The sequence below is a fragment of the Ranitomeya variabilis genome, chromosome 3 (genome assembly GCF_051348905.1).
Source record: "Ranitomeya variabilis isolate aRanVar5 chromosome 3, aRanVar5.hap1, whole genome shotgun sequence".
NCBI lineage: Eukaryota > Metazoa > Chordata > Amphibia > Anura > Dendrobatidae > Ranitomeya > Ranitomeya variabilis.
In genome coordinates this window covers 318,895,217-318,918,913 of record NC_135234.1, presented here as the reverse complement: position 1 = coordinate 318,918,913, position 23,697 = coordinate 318,895,217, and the positions used below count along the sequence as shown (strand labels likewise).

Sequence of the window (23,697 nt, the reverse complement as noted above, 5' to 3'; positions counted from 1 at the left end):
CATGGCTGCAGGCTCATAATCCAGTTTTAGATTGGAAAGCTATGTCTGTGTCGAGTTGGGGTTGTCAGGGAATTCATGGCGATACTCCGTTGGTGTCTATTGCTTCTTCCACTCCTTCTGAGGTCCCTGAGTTTTTGTCTGACTACCAGGATGTATTTAATGAGCCCAGGTCCAGTGCCCTGCCCCCTCATAGGGATTGTGACTGTGCTATAAATTTAATTCCTGGTAGTAAATTCCCTAAGGGACGACTTTTTAATTTGTCTATACCAGAGCATGCCGCGATGCAGAGTTATATAAAGGAGTCTTTGGAGAAGGGACATATTCGCCCATCCTCTTCCCCTCTTGGTGCAGGATTTTTTTTTGTGGCCAAGAAGGACGGTTCTTTGAGACCTTGTATAGATTATCGTCTTCTGAATAAAATCACAGTCAAATTTCAGTATCCTTTGCCACTATTGTCTGATTTGTTTGCTCGGATTAAGGGGGCCAGTTGGTTCACTAAGATAGATCTCCGTGGTGCGTATAACCTTGTGCGCATTAAGCAGGGAGATGAATGGAAAACAGCATTTAATACGCCCGAAGGCCATTTTGAGTACTTAGTGATGCCTTTTGGACTCTCTAATGCTCCTTCTGTGTTTCAGTCCTTCATGCATGACATCTTCCGAGAATATCTGGATACATTTATGATTGTTTATCTGGATGACATCTTGGTCTTTTCTGATGATTGGGAGTCCCATGTGAAGCGGGTCAGGATGGTGTTTCAGGTCCTGCGTGCTAATGCTTTATTTGTGAAGGGCTCAAAATGCCTCTTCGGAGTACAGAAGGTCTCCTTTTTGGGTTTAATTTTTTCTCCTTCTACTGTGGAGATGGACCCAGTCAAGGTCCAGGCTATTCATGACTGGACTCAGCCTACGTCTGTTAAGAGTCTTCAGAAGTTCTTGGGTTTTGCTAATTTTTACCGTCGTTTCATCGCTAATTTTTCTAGCATGGTTAAACCTTTGACGGATTTGACCAAGAAGGGTTCTGATGTTACTAATTGGTCTCCTGCGGCCGTGGAGGCCTTTCGGGAACTGAAGCACCGGTTTTCTTCAGCTCCAGTCTTATGTCAACCAGATGTCTCTCTCCCCTTCCAGGTCGAGGTTGATGCTTCTGAGATTGGAGCAGGGGCTGTTTTGTCGCAGAGAAGCTCTGATGGCTCTGTGATGAAGCCATGTGCTTTCTTTTCAAGAAAGTTTTCGCCTGCCGAGCGGAATTATGATGTTGGTAATCGGGAGTTGTTGGCTATGAAGTGGGCATTTGAGGAGTGGCGACATTGGCTCGAAGGAGCTAAACATCGTGTGGTGGTCTTGACTGATCACAAAAACCTGATTTACCTCGAATCTGCCAAGTGCCTGAATCCTAGACAGGCTCGTTGGTCGCTGTTTTTCTCCCGTTTCAACTTTGTGGTCTCATACCTGCCTGGTTCGAAGAACGTGAAGGCTGATGCACTTTCTAGGAGTTTTGTGCCTGACTCTCCGGGAGTTTCTGAGCCGGCTGGTATTCTCAGAGAGGGAGTGATTTTGTCTGCCATTTCCCCAGATTTGCGACGAGTGCTGCAGAAATTTCAGGCGGATAGACCTGACCGTTGTCCACCAGAGAGACTGTTTGTTCCGGATAGATGGACCAGCAGAGTTATTTCCGAGGTTAATTCTTCGGTGTTGGCGGGTCATCCTGGGATTTTTGGTACCAGAGATTTGGTGGCTAGGTCCTTCTGGTGGCCTTCCTTGTTGCGGGATGTGCGTTCCTTTGTGCAGTCTTGTGGGATTTGTGCTCGGGCTAAGCCTTGCTGTTCTCGTGCCAGCGGTTTACTTTTGCCTTTGCCTGTCCCGAAGAGGCCTTGGACGCACATTTCCATGGATTTTATTTCAGATCTTCCAGTATCTCAGAAAATGTCTGTCATCTGGGTGGTGTGTGATCGTTTTTCCAAGATGGTCCATTTGGTGCCCTTGCCTAAGTTGCCTTCCTCCTCCGATTTGGTTCCTCTATTTTTTCAGAATGTGGTTCACTTGCACGGCATTCCTGAAATTATTGTGTCTGATAGAGGATCCCAGTTTGTGTCCAGGTTTTGGCGGACTTTTTGTGCTAAGATGGGCATTGATTTATCTTTTTCGTCGGCCTTCCATCCTCAGACTAATGGCCAAACCGAGCAAACTAATCAGACGTTGGAAACTTATTTGAGATGTTTTGTTTCTGCTGATCAGGATGATTGGGTGACTTTTTTGCCATTGGCCGAGTTTGCCCTTAATAATCGGGCTAGTTCTGCTACTTTGGTTTCGCCTTTTTTCTGCAATTCTGGTTTCCATCCTCGTTTTTCCTCGGGTCAGGTTGAGTCTTCTGACTGTCCTGGGGTGGAATCTGTGGTGGATAGGTTGCAGCAGATTTGGAACCATGTGGTGGACAATTTGAGGTTGTCACAGGAGAAGGCTCAGCGCTTTGCCAACCGCCGCCGCGGTGTGGGTCCCCGACTTCGTGTTGGGGATTTGGTGTGGCTGTCTTCTCGGTATGTTCCTATGAAGGTCTCTCCTAAATTCAAGCCTCGCTTCATCGGTCCTTATAAGATCTTGGAAATCCTTAACCCGGTGTCTTTTCGTTTGGATCTCCCAGCATCGTTTGCCATTCATAATGTGTTCCATAGGTCTTTGTTGTGGAGGTATGTGGTACCTGTGGTTCCTTCTGTTGACCCTCCTGCTCCGGTGCTGGTCGAGGGCGAATTGGAGTACGTGGTAGAGAAGATTTTGGATTCTCGTATCTCTAGACGGAGGCTTCAGTATTTGGTGAAGTGGAAGGGCTATGGTCAGGAGGATAATTCCTGGGTTGTCGCCTCTGATGTTCATGCGGCCGATTTGGTTCGTGCCTTCCACGCGGCTCATCCTGATCACCCTGGGGGTCTTGATGAGGGTACGGTGACCCCTCCTCAAGGGGGGGGTACTGTTGTAAACTCTATTTTTAGGCTCCCTCTAGTGGTCACAAGCGGTACTGTGTAGTGTTGTCTTCTGCAGGTTGGCTGCATCAGCTGGTTCGTTATCCTTGGTTCGTTTCCTATTTAACTCACCTGGATACTCAGTTCCATGCCTGCTAACAATGTATTCAGTGCTCTTCAGATTCCTTGTGATTACCTTGCTCCCAGCCTCTCCAAGACAAGCTAAGTTTTTGTCCGTTCATTTTTTGATCATCAGCATTCATCATGTTTCTTGTCCAGCTTGCTAAGATGTGATCTCCTCGCTTGCTGGTTGCTCTAGGGGACTGAGTTTCTCCCCCCACACCGTTAGTTGGTGCGGGGGTTCTTGAAATCTCAGTGTGGATATTTTGTTAGGGTTTTTTACTGACCGCACAGACCCCTTACTATTTTCTGCTATCTAGTATTAGTGGGCCTCATTTGCTGAATCTGTTTTCACCCCTGTGTATGTGCCTTCCTCTTACCTCACCGTTATTATTTGTTGGGGGCTTCTATATCTTTGGGGATTATTTCTCTGGAGGCAAGAGAGGTCTTTCTTTCTCTCTAGGGGTAGTTAGTTCCTCAGGCTGGCTCGAGACGTCTAGGATTTTTTAGGCACGTTCACCGGCTACTTCTAGTGTGTTTGGATAGGTTCAGATTTGCGGTTAGTCCATTTTGCCACCTCCCTAGAGCTTGTCCTATGTTTGTTACTTAGCTGGAGTAATTCGTGATCCTCAACCACTAAGGATCATAACAATTACCTACAGGAGACTCGTACAGCTATGGGAAGTAAAATGGCTCCACAGTATGCAAATAATTTCATGGCCAAGCTTGAAAGCAAATTTTTGTCCTCATGTCCCATCAGGCCTCTGGCCTACTACCGCTACATTGATGATATTTTAATTATCTGGACAGAGTCTAAGCAACAGCTAAAGAAGTTCCACAAACAGTTTAATCAATTTCATCCCACTATAAACTTAACACCCAACTCCTCCAGCACTGAAATTAACGTTTTGGATACCATCATTAAGCTAAAGAACAATGAAATAGAGACATCCCTGTATCAGAAGCCAATCGACTGACCAACATACCTTAAATGGGACAGTTTCCATCCAAAACGCATAAAAAACTCTATTGTCTACAACCAAGCCATCAGATACAATCGTTTATGTTCCAACCCCATGGACAGAGACAAATACCTTGGTCGCCTCAAAAATACCTTTTTGAATCAGGGCTACCATCCAAGAACAGCTGAAAACCAAATTACAAGAGTCACCAGAATATCAAGGAATCACCTGCTACATTACAAAGCTAAAGAAGAAAATAATCTGGTGCCTTTTAGTAGTCGCCCACAATCCAAATTTGGAAAAGCTAAGGGGAGCTGCACAGAAATTACAACCTTTACTACAAAAAGAGGCCCGATTACAATCCATTTTTCCATACTGCCCACTACTGTGTTTTAGTCAGCCCCCAAATCTAAGAAGCATCATTGTAAGAAGCTCCCTGTCCTCTCAAACAGCTGCAGGAATCCTTCCTTGAAACCAGAAAAAATGTAAAACGTGTCCATTTATAATGACTGACGAGATAAAGATCCCCAACTCACATTAGGACTACAAGATCCCGGTACTTTCAGATGCATCACATCTAATGTGGTGTATTTAATTATTTGTACTAAATGTCCAACTATGGGTCTGTATATGGGAGAGACAGGGCAAAACTTTGAACAAGGATGAACTCTCATCGCCACACAATAAGAGAAAAATGAATGGACCTACCAGTAGCAAAACATTTTTATATCCCCAGTCATAGCATCATGGACATGAAATTACTTGTTTTAAAAGGTAATTTCAAATCTCAGAAAGACAGAAGAATCTGTGAGTATAAACTTATGAGGACCTTTGACACTCTGTGCAGGAATGAATGTTTCGCATAGATTTGTCTTTTTACATTAAAGGGAACCTGTCACCCCCAAAATCGAGGGTGAGCTAAGCCCACCAGCATCAGCCCACCAGCATCAGGGGTTTTATCTACAGCATTCTGGAATGCTGTAGATAAGCCCCCAATGTATCCTAAAAGATAAGAGGTTAGATTATACTCACCCAGGGGCGGTCCCGGTCCGGTCCGATGGGTGTCGTGGTCCGGTCCGGCGCCTCCCATCTTCATCAGAAGACGTCCTCTTCTGGTCTTCACGCTGCGGCTCCGGCGCAGGCGTACTTTGTCTGCCCTGTTGAGGGCAGAGCAAGGTACTGCAGGTGCCGGGTCTCTCTGACCTTTCCTGGCGCCTGCGCACTGCAGTACTTTGCTCTGCCCTTAACAGGGCAGACAAAGTACGCCGGAGCCACAGCGTGAAGACCAGAAGAGGACATTATCCTATGAGGATGGGAGGCCCCGGACCGGACCACGATACCCACCGGATCGGACCACCCGCCCAGGTGAGTATAAGATAACCTCTTTTTCTCATCTTTCAGGATACATCGAGGGCTTATCTACAGCATTACAGAATGCTGTAGATAAGCCCCTGATGCCGGTGGGCTTAGCTCACCCTCGATTTTGGGGGTGACAGGTTCCCTTTAAGAAATTTGCTCTTCAGACCTTCTGAGGTCATCACAACATAGAACCAGACCCATTCAGAGGACCATAAAACATTAAGACTTCCTTATCTACGAACTGTTCCAATATCTGTCTATCCCTCTCACTTGATAATTCTGCTTCACGTCACCTGTCTTATCGATTGCCTTCTTTCTGTGCTGTTTTGTGTATAAGTATGTGATTCTTCAGAATTTGCATTAGTCTTCGCCTGATGAAGGGACCTGCATATTCTCGAAAGCTTGCAATTTGTTACCATCTTTTCAGTTAGCCATTAAAATGTATCAACCTCTGAGGACTCACGTCTAAATATTTTTCTATCTACTGGCTAACACAGTACAAAGATATACTGTACATCTTTCCTATATCAGAATCTTAAAGACTTTTGTGTGGAGGAACAAAAGTCCTCGCTTATCTAATCACCTCATGAAAAGAGCTAAGAAATTTGGAGGGCTCAACCTCCCTAATATCCATGATTACTATCTAGCTACCCAATTAGATCAAGTTAGAGCATAGTTAAATGGAAATAAAACTTGTAATTGGGTTCAAATTGAATCACAATGTGCGGCCGCTAAAAATCTAAAAGCTATTTAGTGCTGCTTTGATTGCTCCAACTAGAAAGATAGATGCTCTTCCTCTGAGTGTCATCAATCTCTAGCTGGAAAGCATTTTGGCATCCCTTTTTTAATTGCTTCATATGTACTATTGGGGTGGTTAGTAACACAATATACCTGGATTGTAGCATATGTGTGTGTGGTGTCTTTTATGGTGTCCCCTACGGTACTTTTCTGCTTTTTTATATGTATAATTACCAATAAATACTGGTTTTTAATGATTTTGGGATCTCTTCTTGTTCTCACATATATATTTTGTGGGATTTAGTTGTTGCATTTATATGAAGTGCCCTTGAATTAGTGGGATTGATATTGTGTAGATTAACTTATGCTGTTTTTGTAACAGATTTGCCACATGATGGATTTCAGAGCCAAGGAACAGACCTGGCGTTCTAAAGCTGAGGATATTTTTAAGCAAATTACCGTTCACGTTTCGCAAGATGCTACCACAACTAGCAGAGAACTCATGTTTAAATATAAAAATGCCCTCCACAAAAAGACTAAGATCTGGTGGAATCTGGCGTCATTAGAAAATTATTTGGATAAGAAAATTATTCCTAGGGGGTCTCAGGGTGCAGCTATATCCAACTTTTGATTTGAATAGTGAAGAATTAACAACTAGATGGATGGATACGGCCTCAAATTGTTCCTTAGATTTTATTAAAATTATTATTGAACATAATACCACTTCTCTGAAAAGTATTGATCAGGACCTGGACTCTATTTATAAATCCTTGCAGTCCAATATGGCCAAGAAACCTCTTGAGATTTGGTTCAAAGAATTAGGAAAGGAGGTAGATAAATGGGAGGAGGATGTGAGCCAGGGGAAATTGAAGAAATTTATAAGAGACAATAAAGATTGACACAAAGAGAGTATATTGATGGCATCAAAAACGGATGGAACGGTTAAGGGTATGTGCACACGCTGCGGACTGGTGTGCGGATTTTTCCGCACTGATTTTGATAAATCCGCAGGGCAAAAACACTGCGTTTTTCCTGCGGATTTATCGTGGATTTACTGCGGATTTTCCGCATTTTTTGTGCGGATTCTACTGCAGTTTTACACCTGCGTTTTTTTTTTAATATGGAGCAGGTGTTAAACCGCTGCGGATTCCGCACAAAGAATTGACATGCTGCGTAAAATAAACTGCAGCGTTTCCTCGCGTTTTTTTCCGCATCATGTGCACAGCGGATTTTATTTTCCATAGGTTAACATGGTACTGTACTCCGCATGGAAAACAGCTGCGGATCCGCAGCGTCAAAAACCACAACGTGTGCACATGGCCTTACACAACAGACTGTAATGGATAAGTCGGATACCTCAAGCGTATCAGGGAGTGAGAGTGGTATGTCCACTAATGAATCCAATTTTGGTAGAGATTTTTATTTGAGAAGGGGGGGGGGGGGGAGACATAAATATCCTGATATATTTCACAAGTCACAACGCCCGAAGAAACCTAAAAATTCGATGAAGGTGATCAATCTTTCTAGACATGTTTTGACAGCATCTCAGGTTAAATTGTTGGAGAGAGGTCTTACTTTTTCCTCTTCCTTTACCGCAGTAAAGGAGTCTAAATGGGAGGATTTGAATTTGCTAGAAAAATCGTGCTGAAAAAGTTACATTTTAAACCGGAAGTACTTCACTCTACGTTTCCTACCACGTCAGTGGACAGTGAGGCCATTGAGATCTTGGAATCTTTGGCTTTGGAAAATGAACAGTCTGAAGTAAGTACTATACCATCTCTGCTGTTTTTGAAGTTCAAGAGTTTTCCATCCCTCAGTCTATGTCCGGCAGTAGAGGTGTTTACCCGGTTGGTCACCAAGGACATTGAATGATTGGCACAGTCCCAGAAGTATAGGGATAATTTGACAAGAGAAGAGCGTGAGGCCTTAAAGGACATGGCTGGATGGGACGATGTAGTCTTTAAGGAAGCGGATAAGGGTTTGAACCTAGTGATACAGCCTATTGTAATGTATGAGAGGCAGGCCCATAAATTATTAAAAGATGAGAAGTGCTATAGGAAACTGACTTTTAATCCGGTATCCTCATTTCAACAGGACTTAATTTTCATTCTGGAAAGGGCGTTTGATGAGGGTTTGATTTCAAAGATGTTTTTGGACCATGTCTGTGACTATCTACCAAAATTACCAACATTTTACCTCATTCCAAAGGTACATAAAAATGAGTTGGACCCTGCGGGAAGACTGATTGTGGCTGGAAATGGGGGTTTATGTGAGATCATTTCTGACGTGGTTGATTATTTTTTAAAACCCATTGTCTCCTCTCCCCTCTTTTATTAGAGACACGAACCAAGCCTTACAACGCCTTGACCAATTGCAATTGGAGGATCATCAGATCCTGGTCACGGCAGATGTAAAAGCCCTCTACACCTCCATTAGACATAGTGACGGATTAGCTGCTACTGCATGGTTTCTGCATTCCAGCAATATTGAGGACCGATTAATAGATCTGATTTTGACCCTATTGGAATTTATCTTGAGACATAATACCTTCATCTTTGATCACAAAATCTACCTGCAACTCCAAGGTACGGCTATGGGAGCCTCTTGTGCCCCCTCGTACGCAAATTTATTTCTGGGAGCTTGGGAAAGGGATATTTTCTTGGGTGACAAGATTGAAGAGATAGGGAAGGTCCATAGTTGGATGAGGTATATTGATGTGATGTTTGTGTGGGAGGGTACAGAAGAAGAGCTGGGAACTTTAATGAGGAAATTGAACGACAATGATATTAATGTGAGGCTCACATTTAAATCTGGCAGGTGTCTGGAGTTTCTGGATATTTGGGTCGAAGTTTGGAATGATGGTACAATTCATACAGATGTGTTCAGAAAACCAACGGCAACGAACTCGTATTTGTGTGCGGATTCTGCCCAACCAATGAGTACCAATCGTGGCATCTCCATAGGTCAGTTTTTACATATGAAGAGAATTTGTTCTGATGAATCCAGTTTTGAGAGAGTGTGAAGAATTGACCAGGAGGTTTGTGGATAGGGGTTATAGCCGTAGGATGATCAGAAGGGGGCATAAAAGGGCTATTGCTGCTACAAGAAATGATTTGTTGTATAAGAAAGGGTGGATCATAAACAGGTGCGTTTTGTCTCCACTTTTAATAATCAATGGAGCAACTTGAAAGAACTGATTAAACAACATTGGAAGGTCTTTTAACGGACCCCGTTCTAAAACAAGTCTTACCTCCCTCTCCACAGTATGTAGCTCGTGGTTCTGCAAATTTTAAGGATTTGTTGGTACACAGTCATTATGACTCCAAAAGATTGGTCGACAATAGAGAGGTGACTCCGGTTTTTTTTCCATGTGGCCTATGTAAGGCCTGTTTGAATCTGGATAAATCTAAGAGATTCTGTAATTTTGATGGGACACGCCTATACAACATTCAGAAACATGCACCTTCAAAGGTGTAGTATATAATGCGACTTGCCCATGTGGGAAAATATATATAGGCCTTACTACAAGGGAGCTGAAATTGAAAGTAAGGGAACACGTTTTGGACATCGAAAAGGCCTCCACGATTGAGAATGATGCCCTTTTAAAAACTTTTACCGCATCATTTTAAAAAATGTCATGGATGTAAATCAAGAGGTCTACGTGTTAAAGCCATTGATCAACTGTGCTTAGGCTCTAGGGGGGGTGATATTGGCAAAGCCCTTGCACAATTAGAATGCCGTTGGATCTATCGACTGGGTACCCTGAGCCCGGGAGGATTAAATGAAAGCATGAGGTTCTCTGCCTTTTTATGATTAGCATCTTTTTATGGGTTTGAGGGGTGTTTGTCTTTTATTTTTTTCTGATATTGAGGTTTGTCCATATTCATCAATTGTTGTGTTTTCATTTTAATAATTTGTTTCTTGTGTTCTAGTATGAAAGTTTCGGTCCTGTTATCCCTGTGTATGGAATATGATTTTGGCGTCGCTGAATATTATGAGGCGTATTCTTTACTCCATCAATTCAGGAAGATTTGTGAAAATCATTAACTCATCTATGAATTATTTGTTCATTTGTCTATTTGTGTAATTGTATTTATATATTTATTGTTCAATATTTATTATTAATGTTTTATATCCATTTAGGTTAGGTAGTTTAGTTGGGGGTCACTTATATAGACCTCCCATAGGGATGGCATGACTGATTTAGATAGGGGAATAGCATTGCTATGGGTGTGGAATTAAGAGTGATTTCTGTTTTGTTATTTTATTATTAAATGAAATTTGCACTTGGGTTTACGGTTGGATAAAATACTATGCACTGGCATTTTTTTCATAAATAAGAGACTGATATTCAATGGTCATTACTAATTTTATAAATTTATATTTATTAATTATGGGCATTAATTGCACAGGTGTTACTATCATTGCACTGGCACTTTCACTATTTAAATAATAAAGAGATTATGTCCGTTACAGCACTGTTTTGATTATTATTTATTAAGCACATCACTTTTTAATATATGTAATCACTCCCCCAATGTGGTGTTTTTTTCGGGTTATGTTTCTCAGATTTTCCCATCAGCTTTGCTCTTTCTTTTCTCCCCTTTTTTTTGCTATTTGTGGCTGCCCGAGTGTGCGCATGCATTGGTTTTCCTGCCCTCGGTCGTTCCCAATGACGCTCTTACACTGACACGCATAGCTGCTAGCTTGCGTGTCACTGAGCGTCGAAGGTAAGTGCATCATAGGAGGGCGGGGCATCACGCAATGCGCCGACGTTTACCGGTGCATTTATAATTGGCTCTCATATAAGAACACTGCTGCCCCTCACCCTGGCACGCCGCCAGAAGAAGCAGGAGGCGAAACGCTCGTTGGGGTGAGGGGACACCGTGGACACTAGCACGTGCATCAGGTAATCATCCTGAACTATGGGGGAATTATAGCAGGTGATGCAATATTGGTCCTTAGCATAACATGGGTGGTTGCAGATGGTTTAGCCTAGGAAGATTTGGGGGATTGTTTAACCCATGAGCCATTGTGCTTGGTTTGGTAGTAACCGGACTACCTAGTATGAACTATAGTAAACCGATAACCTCCACTATTTGTATTTGGGTTTGACCTTACATTTTACATAGGTTGGTGGTATTTTTATGCCCTATATTTAGACGTTTTTATTGGAGAGATTTTGGCATCCCTTGTTTAATTGCTTCATATGTACTATTGGGGTGGTTAGTAACACAATATACCTGGATTGTAGCATATGTGTGTGTGATGTCTTTTATGGTGTCCCCTACGGTACTTTTCTGCTTTTTTATATGTATGTGTTTTAACTAATTACCAATAAATACTGGTTTTTAATGATTTTGGGATCTCTTCTTGTTCTCACATATATATTTTGTGGGGTTTAGTTGTTGCATTTATATGAAGTGCCCTTGAATCAGTGGGATTGATATTGTGTAGATTAACACGAGACATTGTACTAGTGAAAGATTTGTATGAAGGTCCTAACCTCCTCTCTTTTGCTTCTTTACATAATCATTTCAAAATTCCCAATAAAGAGTTCTATAAATATCTCCAAATTCGGCACGCATTACATTTTCCGATATCAGAGGGAAAGGTTAACTCAGGATTAATATTAACTCTTTCAAATATTTCATCCAATAATGTGGGCCTAAAACCTATATATAATCTAATGGACATCAAAAATCTCTCTCTCTATGTATGTATGTGTATATATATATATATATATATATATATATATATGTGTGTGTGTATATATATATATATATATATATATATATATATATATATATATATATATATATATATATATATATATATATATATATAGTGAGTGTGTGTTTGTATCGAGCCACACCCACAGGCCACCCACATCTAGCTCCATCATGTCTAGAATGGAGTTGCTCCTGTGAGGTATGACGTCAAGAGAATGGGAGGAACCTCATGCATAGAGATGTGAGGGGGAAAATGAGAGAAGTGAGGTGCTGCTGCAGTATGAGGCTGTGTATAAAGAAGAGTGAGGCTCTGCAGGTGGAGGCTGTGTATAAGGCCACATTCACACATTCAGTATATGGTCAGTATTTTAACTCAGTATTTATAAGTCAAAACCAAGAGTGGGAGGAAAATACAGAAGTGGTGACGTGTTTCTAATATACTTTTCCTCTGAATGTTTTACTCCAAGTTTTAGCTTACAAATACTGAGGTAAAAATACTGACCAAATAACGTGTGAACGAGGTCTAATACAAGAGGAGATGACATACAGGTATATACTATATACAGGAAAGATGACATACAGCTATGTGCTATATACAGGAGACTATATACAGGAGATGACATACAGGTATACTATATACAGGGGAGATGACATACAGGTATATACTGTGGGGAAAATGAGAGGTGTGAGTGAAAATTAAGAGGAGTGAGGGGAAAATAGTGGAGTGATCGGAAAATGACAGGTGTGAGGTCAAAATGACAGGTGTTAGGGGGGAAAATGAGAGATGTGAGAGGGAAAATGAGAGGCATGATGGGAAAATGAGAGAAGTGAGGTGCAATAACTAACCACAGTTAGTTACTTATCCCCGGCAACGCCGGGCTCTTCAGCTAGTGTTTTTAAAAAGTCGACTCCCTTTTTCTTGTGGGAAAATTAATTGAATAAGGCTGGGTTCATATTAGAGTTTCTGTGTGCAATGTATGATCCGCATACATCCGCATGCATCATGCGTACATATCTTTAACATGGTATACACAGGGACACGCTTTTGCATACGTTCGCATGCACATGCATCGTTTCACAGTGTGCGGCGGTGTCCGCGAATGCAACATGTTGCATTTTTTGAGGCATCAAATACTGTGCAATCGTTCGCATGCGGACGATTGCGTCAAAAAATGCATGGCTGTCTATGGGAACGCATTGGTACGCAATGTGTACTTTAGACTGCACATGTCCAGAAAATGTCACCACCTCCACCATGTGCATAAAAAATGCAAACGCATGCCAAAACGCGTTTATACACATGCAGCATTTTTGTTTGCGTCATGCACAAGATGATGCGCAGGCGTAAGCATGCTTTTGCAAGCGTTTGCGCATGTAGATGATATGCTGCGCACAGAAAGGCTAATGTGAACCTAGCCTTAGACATTCTCGAGCAGTGAATGGACAAGCTCACTAGTTTTGTAGCTCACACCTTCAAATATGCCACTTATCTTGAGTCCTACATGAAAACAGTTTTAAGATGGTATTACATCCCAATGAGGTTTCACTTTGTTCCCCTCTTCTACTCAACTCTGGCGTAATTGTGGCCAAAAAGGTTCTTTAATCCTCACATTTTAGAGCTGTCCAGTGATCACTTCCATCTGGTCATTTAGTTTTCATCTGATCTCTACTCCACCAAAAAATTAAAACCATCTCCTTCTTTAGTACTACTTTTGTTACATATACATTTTATTCCCTCCAATGGCAGAGTAATTGCCTTACATATTCTTCTAGCTACATAAATAGAGATTGCAAGATGTTGGAAGTCCTCAAAAAATGATAGCCAACAAAAATAAGTTACAAGTTTTTAATGTTAATTGGAAGAGTTGGTTGAATCATCCAGAAAATATTTTTTTAATATAGTAGTAGTCATTAATGAATGTAATCCCTTGAAATCTGTTGACTACAGCCCCGTATGTTATGTTGTATTTTATTTTCAGGGGGTTTAATCTCTATGTAGACTTCAATGTTTGTCAGTCTAAAGTATTGTATACACCAGGGGTGGGCAATTAATTTTGCCATGGGGCCGCATGAGAAATTGGGATGGTTTTAGAGGGCCGGACTAATATAATTACCGTATTTTTCGGACTATAAGACGCACCGGACCATAAGGCGCACCCCAAATTTGGGGTGAAAATTGCAGAAAAAAAGATTTTTTTATAAGATATATTTACAGTATCTTAGGCTACTTTCACATTAGCGTTGTGGCGCACCGACGCATACTGTGGAAGTGCCGCACAACGGGGGCAGCGGATGCTGTTTTTCAACGCATCCGCTGCCCCATTGTGAGGTGCCGGGAGGAGGGGGCAGAGTTCCGGCCGCGCATGCGCGGTCGGAAATGCTGGACACGACGCACCAAAAAATGTTACATGCAACGTTTTTTTGGTCGCGACGGTCAGACGCAACCGTCGTACGACGGTTGCGACGTGTGGCAATGCGTCGCTAATGCAAGTCAATGGAGAAAAAACGCATCCTGAAAGCACTTTTGCAGGATGCGTTTTTTCTACAAAACGACGCATAGCGACGTGCAGTGCACGACGCTAGTGTGAAAGTAGCCTTACCTGAAAGCTGGCGGTGGCAGAGCAGGGTCACAGGAGGCATGGTGTTGGCAGAGGTGGGGTGATGCGGTGTGGCGTGCACCTGAGCAGGGTCCCTTCCTGCTTAGGTGGGCGACTCCACGGCCTGGTGTCCATGGGGGGGGTTGCAGCAGTGGTGTGGTGACTGCAGAGGTGCGGCATGGCGTGCGCAGGGCCCCTTCCACCGGTGAGGTGACGCAGCGGCCCGGAATGCCGGGTTGAATATCGGTGGCGGCGGCCATCTTCCCGAGGCCGCGCGTGCGCAGATGGAGTGCTCTGCTTCACGGGGCTTCGGGAAAATGGTCGCAGGAGGCCGCACGTGCGCAGATGGAGATCGCGGTGGCCATTTTCCTGAAGCCGAGATCTAAATCTGGAAACCCGGCTTCAGGAAAATGGCCGCCGCGATCTCCATCTGCGCACGTGCGGCCTCCCGCAGCCATTTTCCTGAAGCTCCGTGAAGCAGAGCACTCCATCTGCGCACGCGTGGCCTCAGGAAGATGGCCGCCGCCACCGATATTCAACCCGGCTCTCCTGCTCACATTGCACAGGGCCGATGCGTATCAGCTCAGGGCCTTCACTCCAGCCGCCAACGGTCCTCCTCAGAAGCGTCTGGCGGCTGGCCGAGCGGTGCCAGGCACGGCTGTCAGAAGTGACAGCTAGCTGGCGGGCCATTCAAAATTATCAGGCGGGCCGGATGCGGCCCACATCTTGCCCAGGTCTGGTATACACTGTTATTTTCTAAAAAAAACAAACAAATAAAAAGATTGTTTAAAAAAAAGAAATGTATAGTTTTTTCTGATTCGCTATGTCACTTACCTTGTGCAGGCATTGCAGGACCTTATGTATCTATGGCTGCAACCACTGATATAGTGTCAGTTACTAGTGATGAGCGAGCACTAAAATGCTCAGGTGCAATTTCTAATACTCATATGTTCATATGTACATATAATGGAAGTCAGTGGACACGTTGACCCCAAGAGGCCTAAATGAACAGCAGTCCTTTCCATGTTTCCTTTAGAGTTAAGGCCACACTCGGAGGTTGTTCCCTTTTTTTTTTTACCTAATTTTTCCTGCATTAGATATGTGGGTGGACGTTGTATATTTATGTAAAAAGAAACTTGGCTGTGACTCCACTATAGTTATGTCCCCCTTTCTGCGTGGGGGTATACACAGATTAGTGGAATAATGACAAGATAGAAATTAATTGGTCACATTGACCCGCCGTCTGGAAGTGTTATTTTAAGAGCGTATTAGGTGCGGGCTTGCTGTGGGTTAGAATGGTGCTTGCCGATGTATCTATCATTATTATTTTTTATCTAAATAATTAAGGCATGGTTATGTTTAGTACACCAGGAGCAAAATTTATTGTTAAACCAGCTGTATATTAAAGATTCCAGTTCAGAGTAACATCAGAATAACTGTTTGGTTGTCAATATGGGCATGCACAAAGGCAGTCTGCATCTATGCGAGACATAAGGGATGGAATGCAGATCAGTGAAACAGTGCATTCCAGGCTACGCAAACGCAATGTGAGATGGCGTCCTAGCAACTGTCAAGTTGGTGGAGCGCAGAAGAGACATATGCGTACCATGAGGTGTCTGCGCAGAGCGCAGCCCGTGGAACGCAGGATTAGAAGTTGCGCTCCATCAGGAACAGGCGCACTATACTTGCATTGTTTTCCCATAATATATAGAGGTGACCGTATATTAGTTCACGCAAGTGCAATGGGAGATGGCGTCCTAGCGACTGTAAAGCTGGTGGAGCGCAGAAGAGACATATACGTACCACGAGGAGTCTGCGCAGAGCGCAGTCCGTGCGCTCCATCGTGAGCAGGCGCACTAAATCTACATCATTCTCCCATAATGCATAGAGGGGACTGGACTTCCGGTCAGATTACAGGAAGTGTGGCACTTTCGTAGTTGCGGCGGGCCTTTGTAACTGAGGTTAGTGCATCGTGATTCAGATCTATCATCTACCATCGGGATACATGCCATGAAATCAGGCCTCCTGATGAGCCAGAGGGGCAATACGCATTGAGGCGATATACAGCATAGGTGGACGGCATCTGATTGTGGATGAGTACCATGTTTACTTATAAGTGATGATGAGAAAAGATATGATGTATATAGCTTAACATGGTCAGCGATTGTGCTGAATCTTCTCTATATTGCCGATAAAAGCCTATGAACATGGTCTCCATTGTTTTTATATCACATTGTGGGGTTTAGGTTTCCCTATTTATAGGTGTGATCTATGTCTAGACACTAGGGGAACCTTTAGTTTATTATTGTCTGGGTAGAGGGATCCAATTGGAAACAGGGTTTATCTAGGCACCCCAGGGTCAGCCATCGGGGAGCGGGGGCGCCATAATGCTTCCCCTAGGGCGCCAACACCCGCAGCTAGGAAGGCACCAGTATAGGTATCATTTAGGGAATATCCACCCCTACACCAGTTTTTTCATGGTGGTTTTTGTTGTGTGTGGGATGGCCACAGGTTGGTGGCATTTTAATATTATTGAATAAAGTAACAATTTTTTAAGGGGTATTATGATTTTTTCACTAATTGCTACCTGAGATTATTATTTTTTGATTTAGAATTACAGGACGGCCAAGAGCAAGAGTACTCGGGCCCTGCCAGTGCTGCTGCTGCCGTTCCTTCATTCTCATCAGATGAGTTTGATTTCGACAAGCATTTGGACGACATTGAGCAGGCAAAGCATTGCTGCAGGGAAAAAGATTCCACTCCGATAGAAAACAGATTGACCATATTTCAGCAAAATTTTTCACTTCCTCTCAAAGAACTAGAAGAGTTGACTGTGCACACGTTGCAATTCCTCTATACCCTGAAATTGTTAGAGATGTTGCCCATGGGTTGGTGGCAAAGCAGTAACCACAAGTTAGTGTAGAGAGGATGTTCTCTAGCCTTAAAATAATTAGATCAGATTTGAGGTCATCTATAGAGGAGGATCTGATGGAGGCGATACTATTTCTCAGAACAAATTCAAAGACTGCACAAATGCTATTTGGTACGCTTTTGTTGAAAACTTTTTTCTACTTACTGCAGAGTGTATTACTTGTAAATATGCAATTTTTTTTGTTCTAAAGTTGTATTACAATAAATATATTTTATGTTCTATCTAAATGGCTTCATTATTGTATCATTACAAAGATTAAAAGCCTGATGTTACCATTTTACTACAGAAAATTTATCACTTAAACTTAAACATGAGCCATGTATGAGGGAGTCGTGGAGTCGGTGTCATGGGAATTGAGGAGTCGGAGGTTTGGCTTACCGACTCCACAGCCCTGCCTACAAAGAGGTCTGTGGGGCAGTGAAAATGTTAAAACGTATGTATAGTGAAATATGTATAGGTATATGTGTGGCTGGCAGTTAACTAGCATCTGTCCTCAGGCTGCAGGTCTCATCAAGGTAATATATGCTATCCTGAGAAAAGGCAGTTTTTCTGTTCTCAGACCACAGGGGGCCTTCCTGGAGAGACACAGAACTGGAAACCTCTGATGCCTCAAAGGCAGATGCCAAATGGGACCTAGTGCAGCCTGACAATATCTATTTATTATGAGAAAGGAAGGTTACACAAAGAGTTTCAGAGAAAAATAATGTATTCATTGGTAGAGTGGCCATGGTCCAGTCACAAACCAGCATTTGGAATTATAACCTGAGAAGCTGGTCTAGAAATTTGACCTCTAGGTTGACTCTATAAATTAGGGCCTTTACACTTAGAAAGATGCTCACATGTGGGGGCAGCCTGGGATGCTGATGTCATTCATTCCATATTTCTCCCTCCCTCAGGGACAGAGTTCCAGACTGCAAAGTTCGATATTTCTGTAAGTTTTCTCCCTTTATTTTATCACTGTTTTCGCATAATTGTATGTCACTTTATTTCCATTAAAAAATATTTTTTATACCTTTTATTGAAAGCACTGTACCTTTTCTATTAAAGCTTAAAACTTTAAACAGGTCTTAACCTTGTCTGCTCTAAAGAATCCATAGCCTTACAGTGTGTGATCCTGGTGATTGGCAGACAGTAGTAGTAATTTCTGGGAGTCATCGCCCGTGTGTTCGGTGACTGGTGGCAGCGTGTATGAGCGGGGTGTGTGAACTGTTGGGATGTGAATTATGCTCCCATTGCAGCATAGGACAGAGGTTGAATGCTGGACTGAGCGAGAAGAGATAGATTAACTCTTGCAGGTGCAACCCCAAGTCACATGCTGAGAAGTAGGTACGTTGCAGTATGGGAGACGTGCTGAATGAAAGGAGAACAGCATGGGGAAGACCCCTGGAAGCATCTCTGACCAGGGCGGGTAATACTGAGGGTAATCCTGCCTGTTTCTCAGAGACCGAAGCTCTGTGGGGTCCCATAGCCAGATTGCCCTCATCATATGCAGTTGTCAGGCAGCGATCTCCGTAGCTCCGCTGCCTACAGCAGAAAATGGTAGCGGAGCTGCAGAGATCAGTCTTCTGCTTTGGAGGGGGATGCTGAGGGAGAACAATGAGGGGTGGTGGGGGAGAACAATGATGAGAATTGGGGCGAGGACACGGGTGGTGGGGGAGAACAATGATGAGGATTGGGATGAGGACATGGGTGGTGGGGGAGAACAATAAGGGTTGAGGACACTGAGGGGTTGTGGGGGAAAACAATGAGGGTGGGGGAGAGGACACTGGTGGGGCAAGAACAACTAAGGAGTGGGTGAGAGGACTATGAGGTGGCTAGGGATGGGAGTAAGGGAAATTATGAACGGGGAGAACGTTAGATATGGATGTAAAATGAATGAGGTGGACGAGGGTGCTAAGCCCCTGATAGCGTCCTCCCCATCTCACAATTTGACACCATCAGGGACTTAAAATTTATTGGGGAGAGGAGGGTGTGGAGAAACAGGGTCAGTCGGTGCTCTCGTCCGCTGGCCCGGCTGTCTTTAGCAAGACTGCATGGACCACGGCTCATACCATTGAACGCCCGCTCTATCTCCCAGTGGGCAATACACCACACAGACAACACAGGGTTAAGGTAAAAGTGTGGCAATACTTTATTGAACCACAACACACAATAGCAAACAGAACTATCCCACCAATTACCCCAAGATGGTGCACATTACAGGGCCTCACCCTTCCGCTGACTCGCTGAAATAATGGTAGATGTTACGTCCGAGCTCCCAGGGTCGCTACTCCATCTGTGGATGCATGCAGAGAGGAGGTAACAACAAGCATAGGGAGATTCAATACAAAACTCACAAAAATTAATACATATGCGTGGCCGAGAGACAAGGATTGTTATATCTCTCCCAATATTTCTGTCCGAAACAATAGGACAGTCTAGGAAACTCCCCAATAAATACAAAACAACAGAACGGAGTATACAAGTCCCAATACGCATTTTATTTAAAAATTGTATAATTTTATTTATATTATCAAAATATATAACTCAAACTGAGTAATCAAATATAAATACAATACATATAAATAACAGGATTAGTGGAGGAGGAAACACTATGATAGTGGCGGAGCGGATGACAACACCTATCACATCATATCACAAGGACTGCTATTGTGGGAGCCATAGTATGAAAACAGTCTGTGGCAATAGCCCTAATCATCATGGCTATATTGCTCAAAAAAAAAAAAAAAAGGTGCAACAGTGCAGGTTATATCACTAGCTAAAGTGCCATAGTGCCTACAGGACTCATCACCTCATATCATATAAAGCAGCTTACCCATTAGGTCTGAGATGTCTCACCACGCTCCACACACCACCCCCTTGACGCACGTTTCGCGGTCGCTTTCTCAAAAAGGGGTTTGTTGCTAGCTCACTCTCTCACCGGTTAAAATAGGGCGCATACCGGAAGTCTCATCAGTCGCATCGGCGCACATGTGTCCGAGGTCCAGCTGCTTTATATGATATGAGGTGATGAGTCCTGTAGGCACTATGGCACTTTAGCTAGTGATATAACCTGCACTGTTGCACCTTTTTTTTTTTTTTTGAGCAATATAGCCATGATGATTAGGGCTATTGCCACAGACTGTTTTCATACTATGGCTCCCACAATAGCAGTCCTTGTGATATGATGTGATAGGTGTTGTCATCCGCTCCGCCACTATCATAGTGTTTCCTCCTCCACTAATCCTGTTATTTATATGTATTGTATTTATATTTGATTACTCAGTTTGAGTTATATATTTTGATAATATAAATAAAATTATACAATTTTTAAATAAAATGCGTATTGGGACTTGTATACTCCGTTCTGTTGTTTTGTAAGCATAGGGAGATATCCGAGAGCAGTCCTGTGTTCTTCAGCCGGGTCCGACAGATCCTCGGCTAAGATCCTGAAGAGTCTTTAAAAGGTCAAAAGCCAGTTGACATGATGTCAGAGCTCCCAGGGTCGCTACTTCATCTGTGGATGCACGCACAGAGAAGAGCAGGGGTGTCAAACTGCATTCCTCAAGGGCTGCAAACAGGTCATGTTTTCAGGATTTCCTTGTATTGCACAGGTGATCATTTAATCACCTGCACAGAATGATTCCAGCACCCTGTGCAATGAGGAAATCTTGAAAACACGCATGGTTTGAGGCCCTCGAGGAATGCAGTTTGACACCCCTGGAGAAGAGGTAACGACAAGCATAGGGAGATGACCAAGAACTGTCCATAGAGTCCATACAAGGTCCAAAGCCAGTTGACATGATGTCAGAGCTCCCAGGGTCGCTACTTCATCTGTGGATGCACGCACAGAGAAGAGGTAACGACAAGCATAGGGAGATGACCAAGAACTGTCCATACAAGGTCCAAAGCCACTTGACACGAGAGTCACCACCTGGCTTATCTGACCATCTCCATGGAACCAGGCGACCAGCGGGTCCCAAACCTGGCTTTCTCCAAACATATCCATGGTTCAGAGATGGTCACTAGATCAGATCTGTGTCCTTCCAACCGGAGCCGAAAACCCCTAGGTTGTTTCCTATAGAATCATAGATAAGTGTCCCTCGTGATGGTGCCATGATGAATTGGCTGCAGTCCTTTCTCTTGTCTGTTGGGTGGTTTGCAGAATGTCTGGCTGGTAGCTCTGTGTTACTTCAATCCCCCAGGATGTGATCTGAGTCTTTTTATACCCACGGCATGTAAGCTATTTTTAGAATTACCCAGGGTCATTCAGTCCAACATCAAGATAAGGTAAACAATGGTGATGGGATCAAGGTAGCACTATTAGCATATCAGCACACATCAATAAACAAAGCTTAACACACACTATGTACAGTCACTATTACAGACTTACACAGTATGTTAGATAGTATATCAGTTGGCAAGTCTGTCTTCTTGACCCAACAGACATAAACACTTAAATTCACAAGCCAATATACAGATAAAAAGCCAGTTCTTTTGGTTTGCAAAAACATGGTTGTCTGGGAAATTAAGATACAATCTGGTTTCTACACATTCCTCCCCCATCTTAATTAACCAGACATGATAGGCTTCCGATCATCCAGTTTCCCTAGAGCATATTCCATATGCTCCTTACGAAAATAAACTCCATACGTAATTGAAAAGTAACTACTGGTATCCATTGGGTCCACGCATGGCTTCCTCCACATTCCGTAGTTCCTGCATTAAATTATATTCAATCTGTTGAAGCTGGAACATCTCCTGTAGTTTCCATTTCTTGTTGAAGTCATATAGCCACTCTGGTCCTCTTCCCAAGGCCGATTTGGTGGGATTGGATATAGTGGCATCCAAAACCTGCTGTGCATGCCTCATCAATGGTCTGCTGGGTGTCTGTATACCTCACTTGTTGTGGAGCTCTGGATGGTGTGTGAGAACACTAGTCCCCTGCAGCTCCCCCGGGCTGAGTAGTGTCCCACTGCTGCCATCAAATGTGGAGAAACGGGGTCAGTGGGTGCTCTCGTCCGCTGGCCCGGCTGTCTTTAGCAAGACTGCATGGACCATGGCTCATACCATTGAACGCCCGCGCTATCTCCCAGTGGGCAATACACTACACAGACAACACAGGGTTAAGGTAAAACAGTGTGGCAATACTTTATTGAACCACAACACACAATAGCAAACAGAACTATCCCACCAATTACCCCAAGATGGTGCACATTACAGGGCCTCACCCTTCTGCTGACTCGCCAAGATAATGGTAGATATTACGTCCGAGCTCCCAGGGTCGCTACTCCATCTGTGGATGCACACAGAGAGGAGGTAACGACAAGCGTAGGGAGATATCCGAGAGCAGTCCTGAGTTCTTCAGCCGGGTCCGACAGACCCTCGGCTAAGATCCTGAAGAGTCTTTACAAGGTCAAAAGCCAGTTGACATGATGTCAGAGCTCCCAGGGTCGCTACTTCATCTGTGGATGCACGCACAGAGAAGAGGTAACGACAAGCATAGGGAGATGACCAAGAACTGTCCATAGAGTCCATACAAGGTCCAAAGCCACTTGACACGAGAGTCACCACCTGGCTTATCTGACCATATCCATGGAACCAGGCGACCAGCGGGTCCCAAACCTGGCTTTCTCCAAACATATCCATAGTTCAGAGATGGTCACTGGATCAGATGTGTGTCCTTCCAACCGGAGCTGAAAACACCTAGGTTGTTTGCTATAGAATCATAGATCAGTGTCCCTCGTGATGGTGCCATGATGAATTGGCTGCAGTCCTTTCTCTTGTCTGTTGGGTGGTTTGCAGAATGTCTGGCTGGTAGCTCAGTGTTACTTCAGTCACCCAGGATGTGATCTCTGAGTCTTTTTATACCTAAGGCATGTAAGCTATTTTTAGAATTACCCAGGGTCCTTCAGTCCAACATCAAGATAAGAAACAATGGTGATGGGATCAAGGTAGCACTATTAGCATATCAGCACACATCAATAAACAAAGCTTAACACATACTATCTAACATACTGTGTTAGGGTACCGTCACACAGTGCCATTTTCATCGCTACGACGGCACGATTCGTGATGTTGCAGCGTCGTATAAGTATCGCTCCAGTGTCGTAGACTGCGGTCACACGTTGCAATATACGGCGCTGGAGCGATAATTTCATGACGTATTTGCGATGTAGAAGCCGTTGGTTACTGTGCGCACATCGTATACAACTTGTGTCACACAATGCAATCATGCCGCCACAGCGGGACACTAGACGACAAAAGAAAGTTTCAAACGATCTGCTACGACGTACGATTCTCAGCGGGGATCCGGATCGCA

General features: G+C 43.6%; 1 protein-coding gene across 2 annotated transcripts; it reads left to right on the top strand.

Annotated features, from left to right (window-relative positions):
* Window positions 1–5,497: 5,497 nt before the first annotated feature.
* Window positions 5,498–10,820, top strand: LOC143818196 (uncharacterized). Of its 2 annotated transcripts, XM_077299586.1 has the most exons (5): window positions 5,498–7,896; window positions 8,230–8,343; window positions 8,473–8,720; window positions 8,953–9,098; window positions 10,068–10,820. In XM_077299586.1, the coding sequence occupies exons 2-4, from the start codon at window positions 8,294–8,296 to the stop codon at window positions 9,072–9,074; spliced, it is 420 nt and encodes a 139-aa protein (XP_077155701.1). In that variant the 5' UTR covers window positions 5,498–7,896; window positions 8,230–8,293; the 3' UTR covers window positions 9,075–9,098; window positions 10,068–10,820. The 2 variants fall into 2 exon arrangements, with proteins under 2 accessions (XP_077155701.1, XP_077155702.1); XM_077299587.1 differs by lacking the exon at window positions 8,230–8,343.
* Window positions 10,821–23,697: the final 12,877 nt, after the last annotated feature.

Excerpts from the sequence above, each read along its gene's own strand:
- LOC143818196 (XM_077299586.1), top strand. The coding sequence starts at position 8,294 with ATGTCTGTGACTATCTACCAAAATTACCAACATTTTACCTCATTCCAA. Across the intron at positions 8,344-8,472 it reads CATTTTACCTCATTCCAAAG|AGACACGAACCAAGCCTTAC; the intron begins GTACATAAAAAT and ends CTCTTTTATTAG. Across the intron at positions 8,721-8,952 it reads AATCTACCTGCAACTCCAAG|GTGTCTGGAGTTTCTGGATA; the intron begins GTACGGCTATGG and ends TAAATCTGGCAG.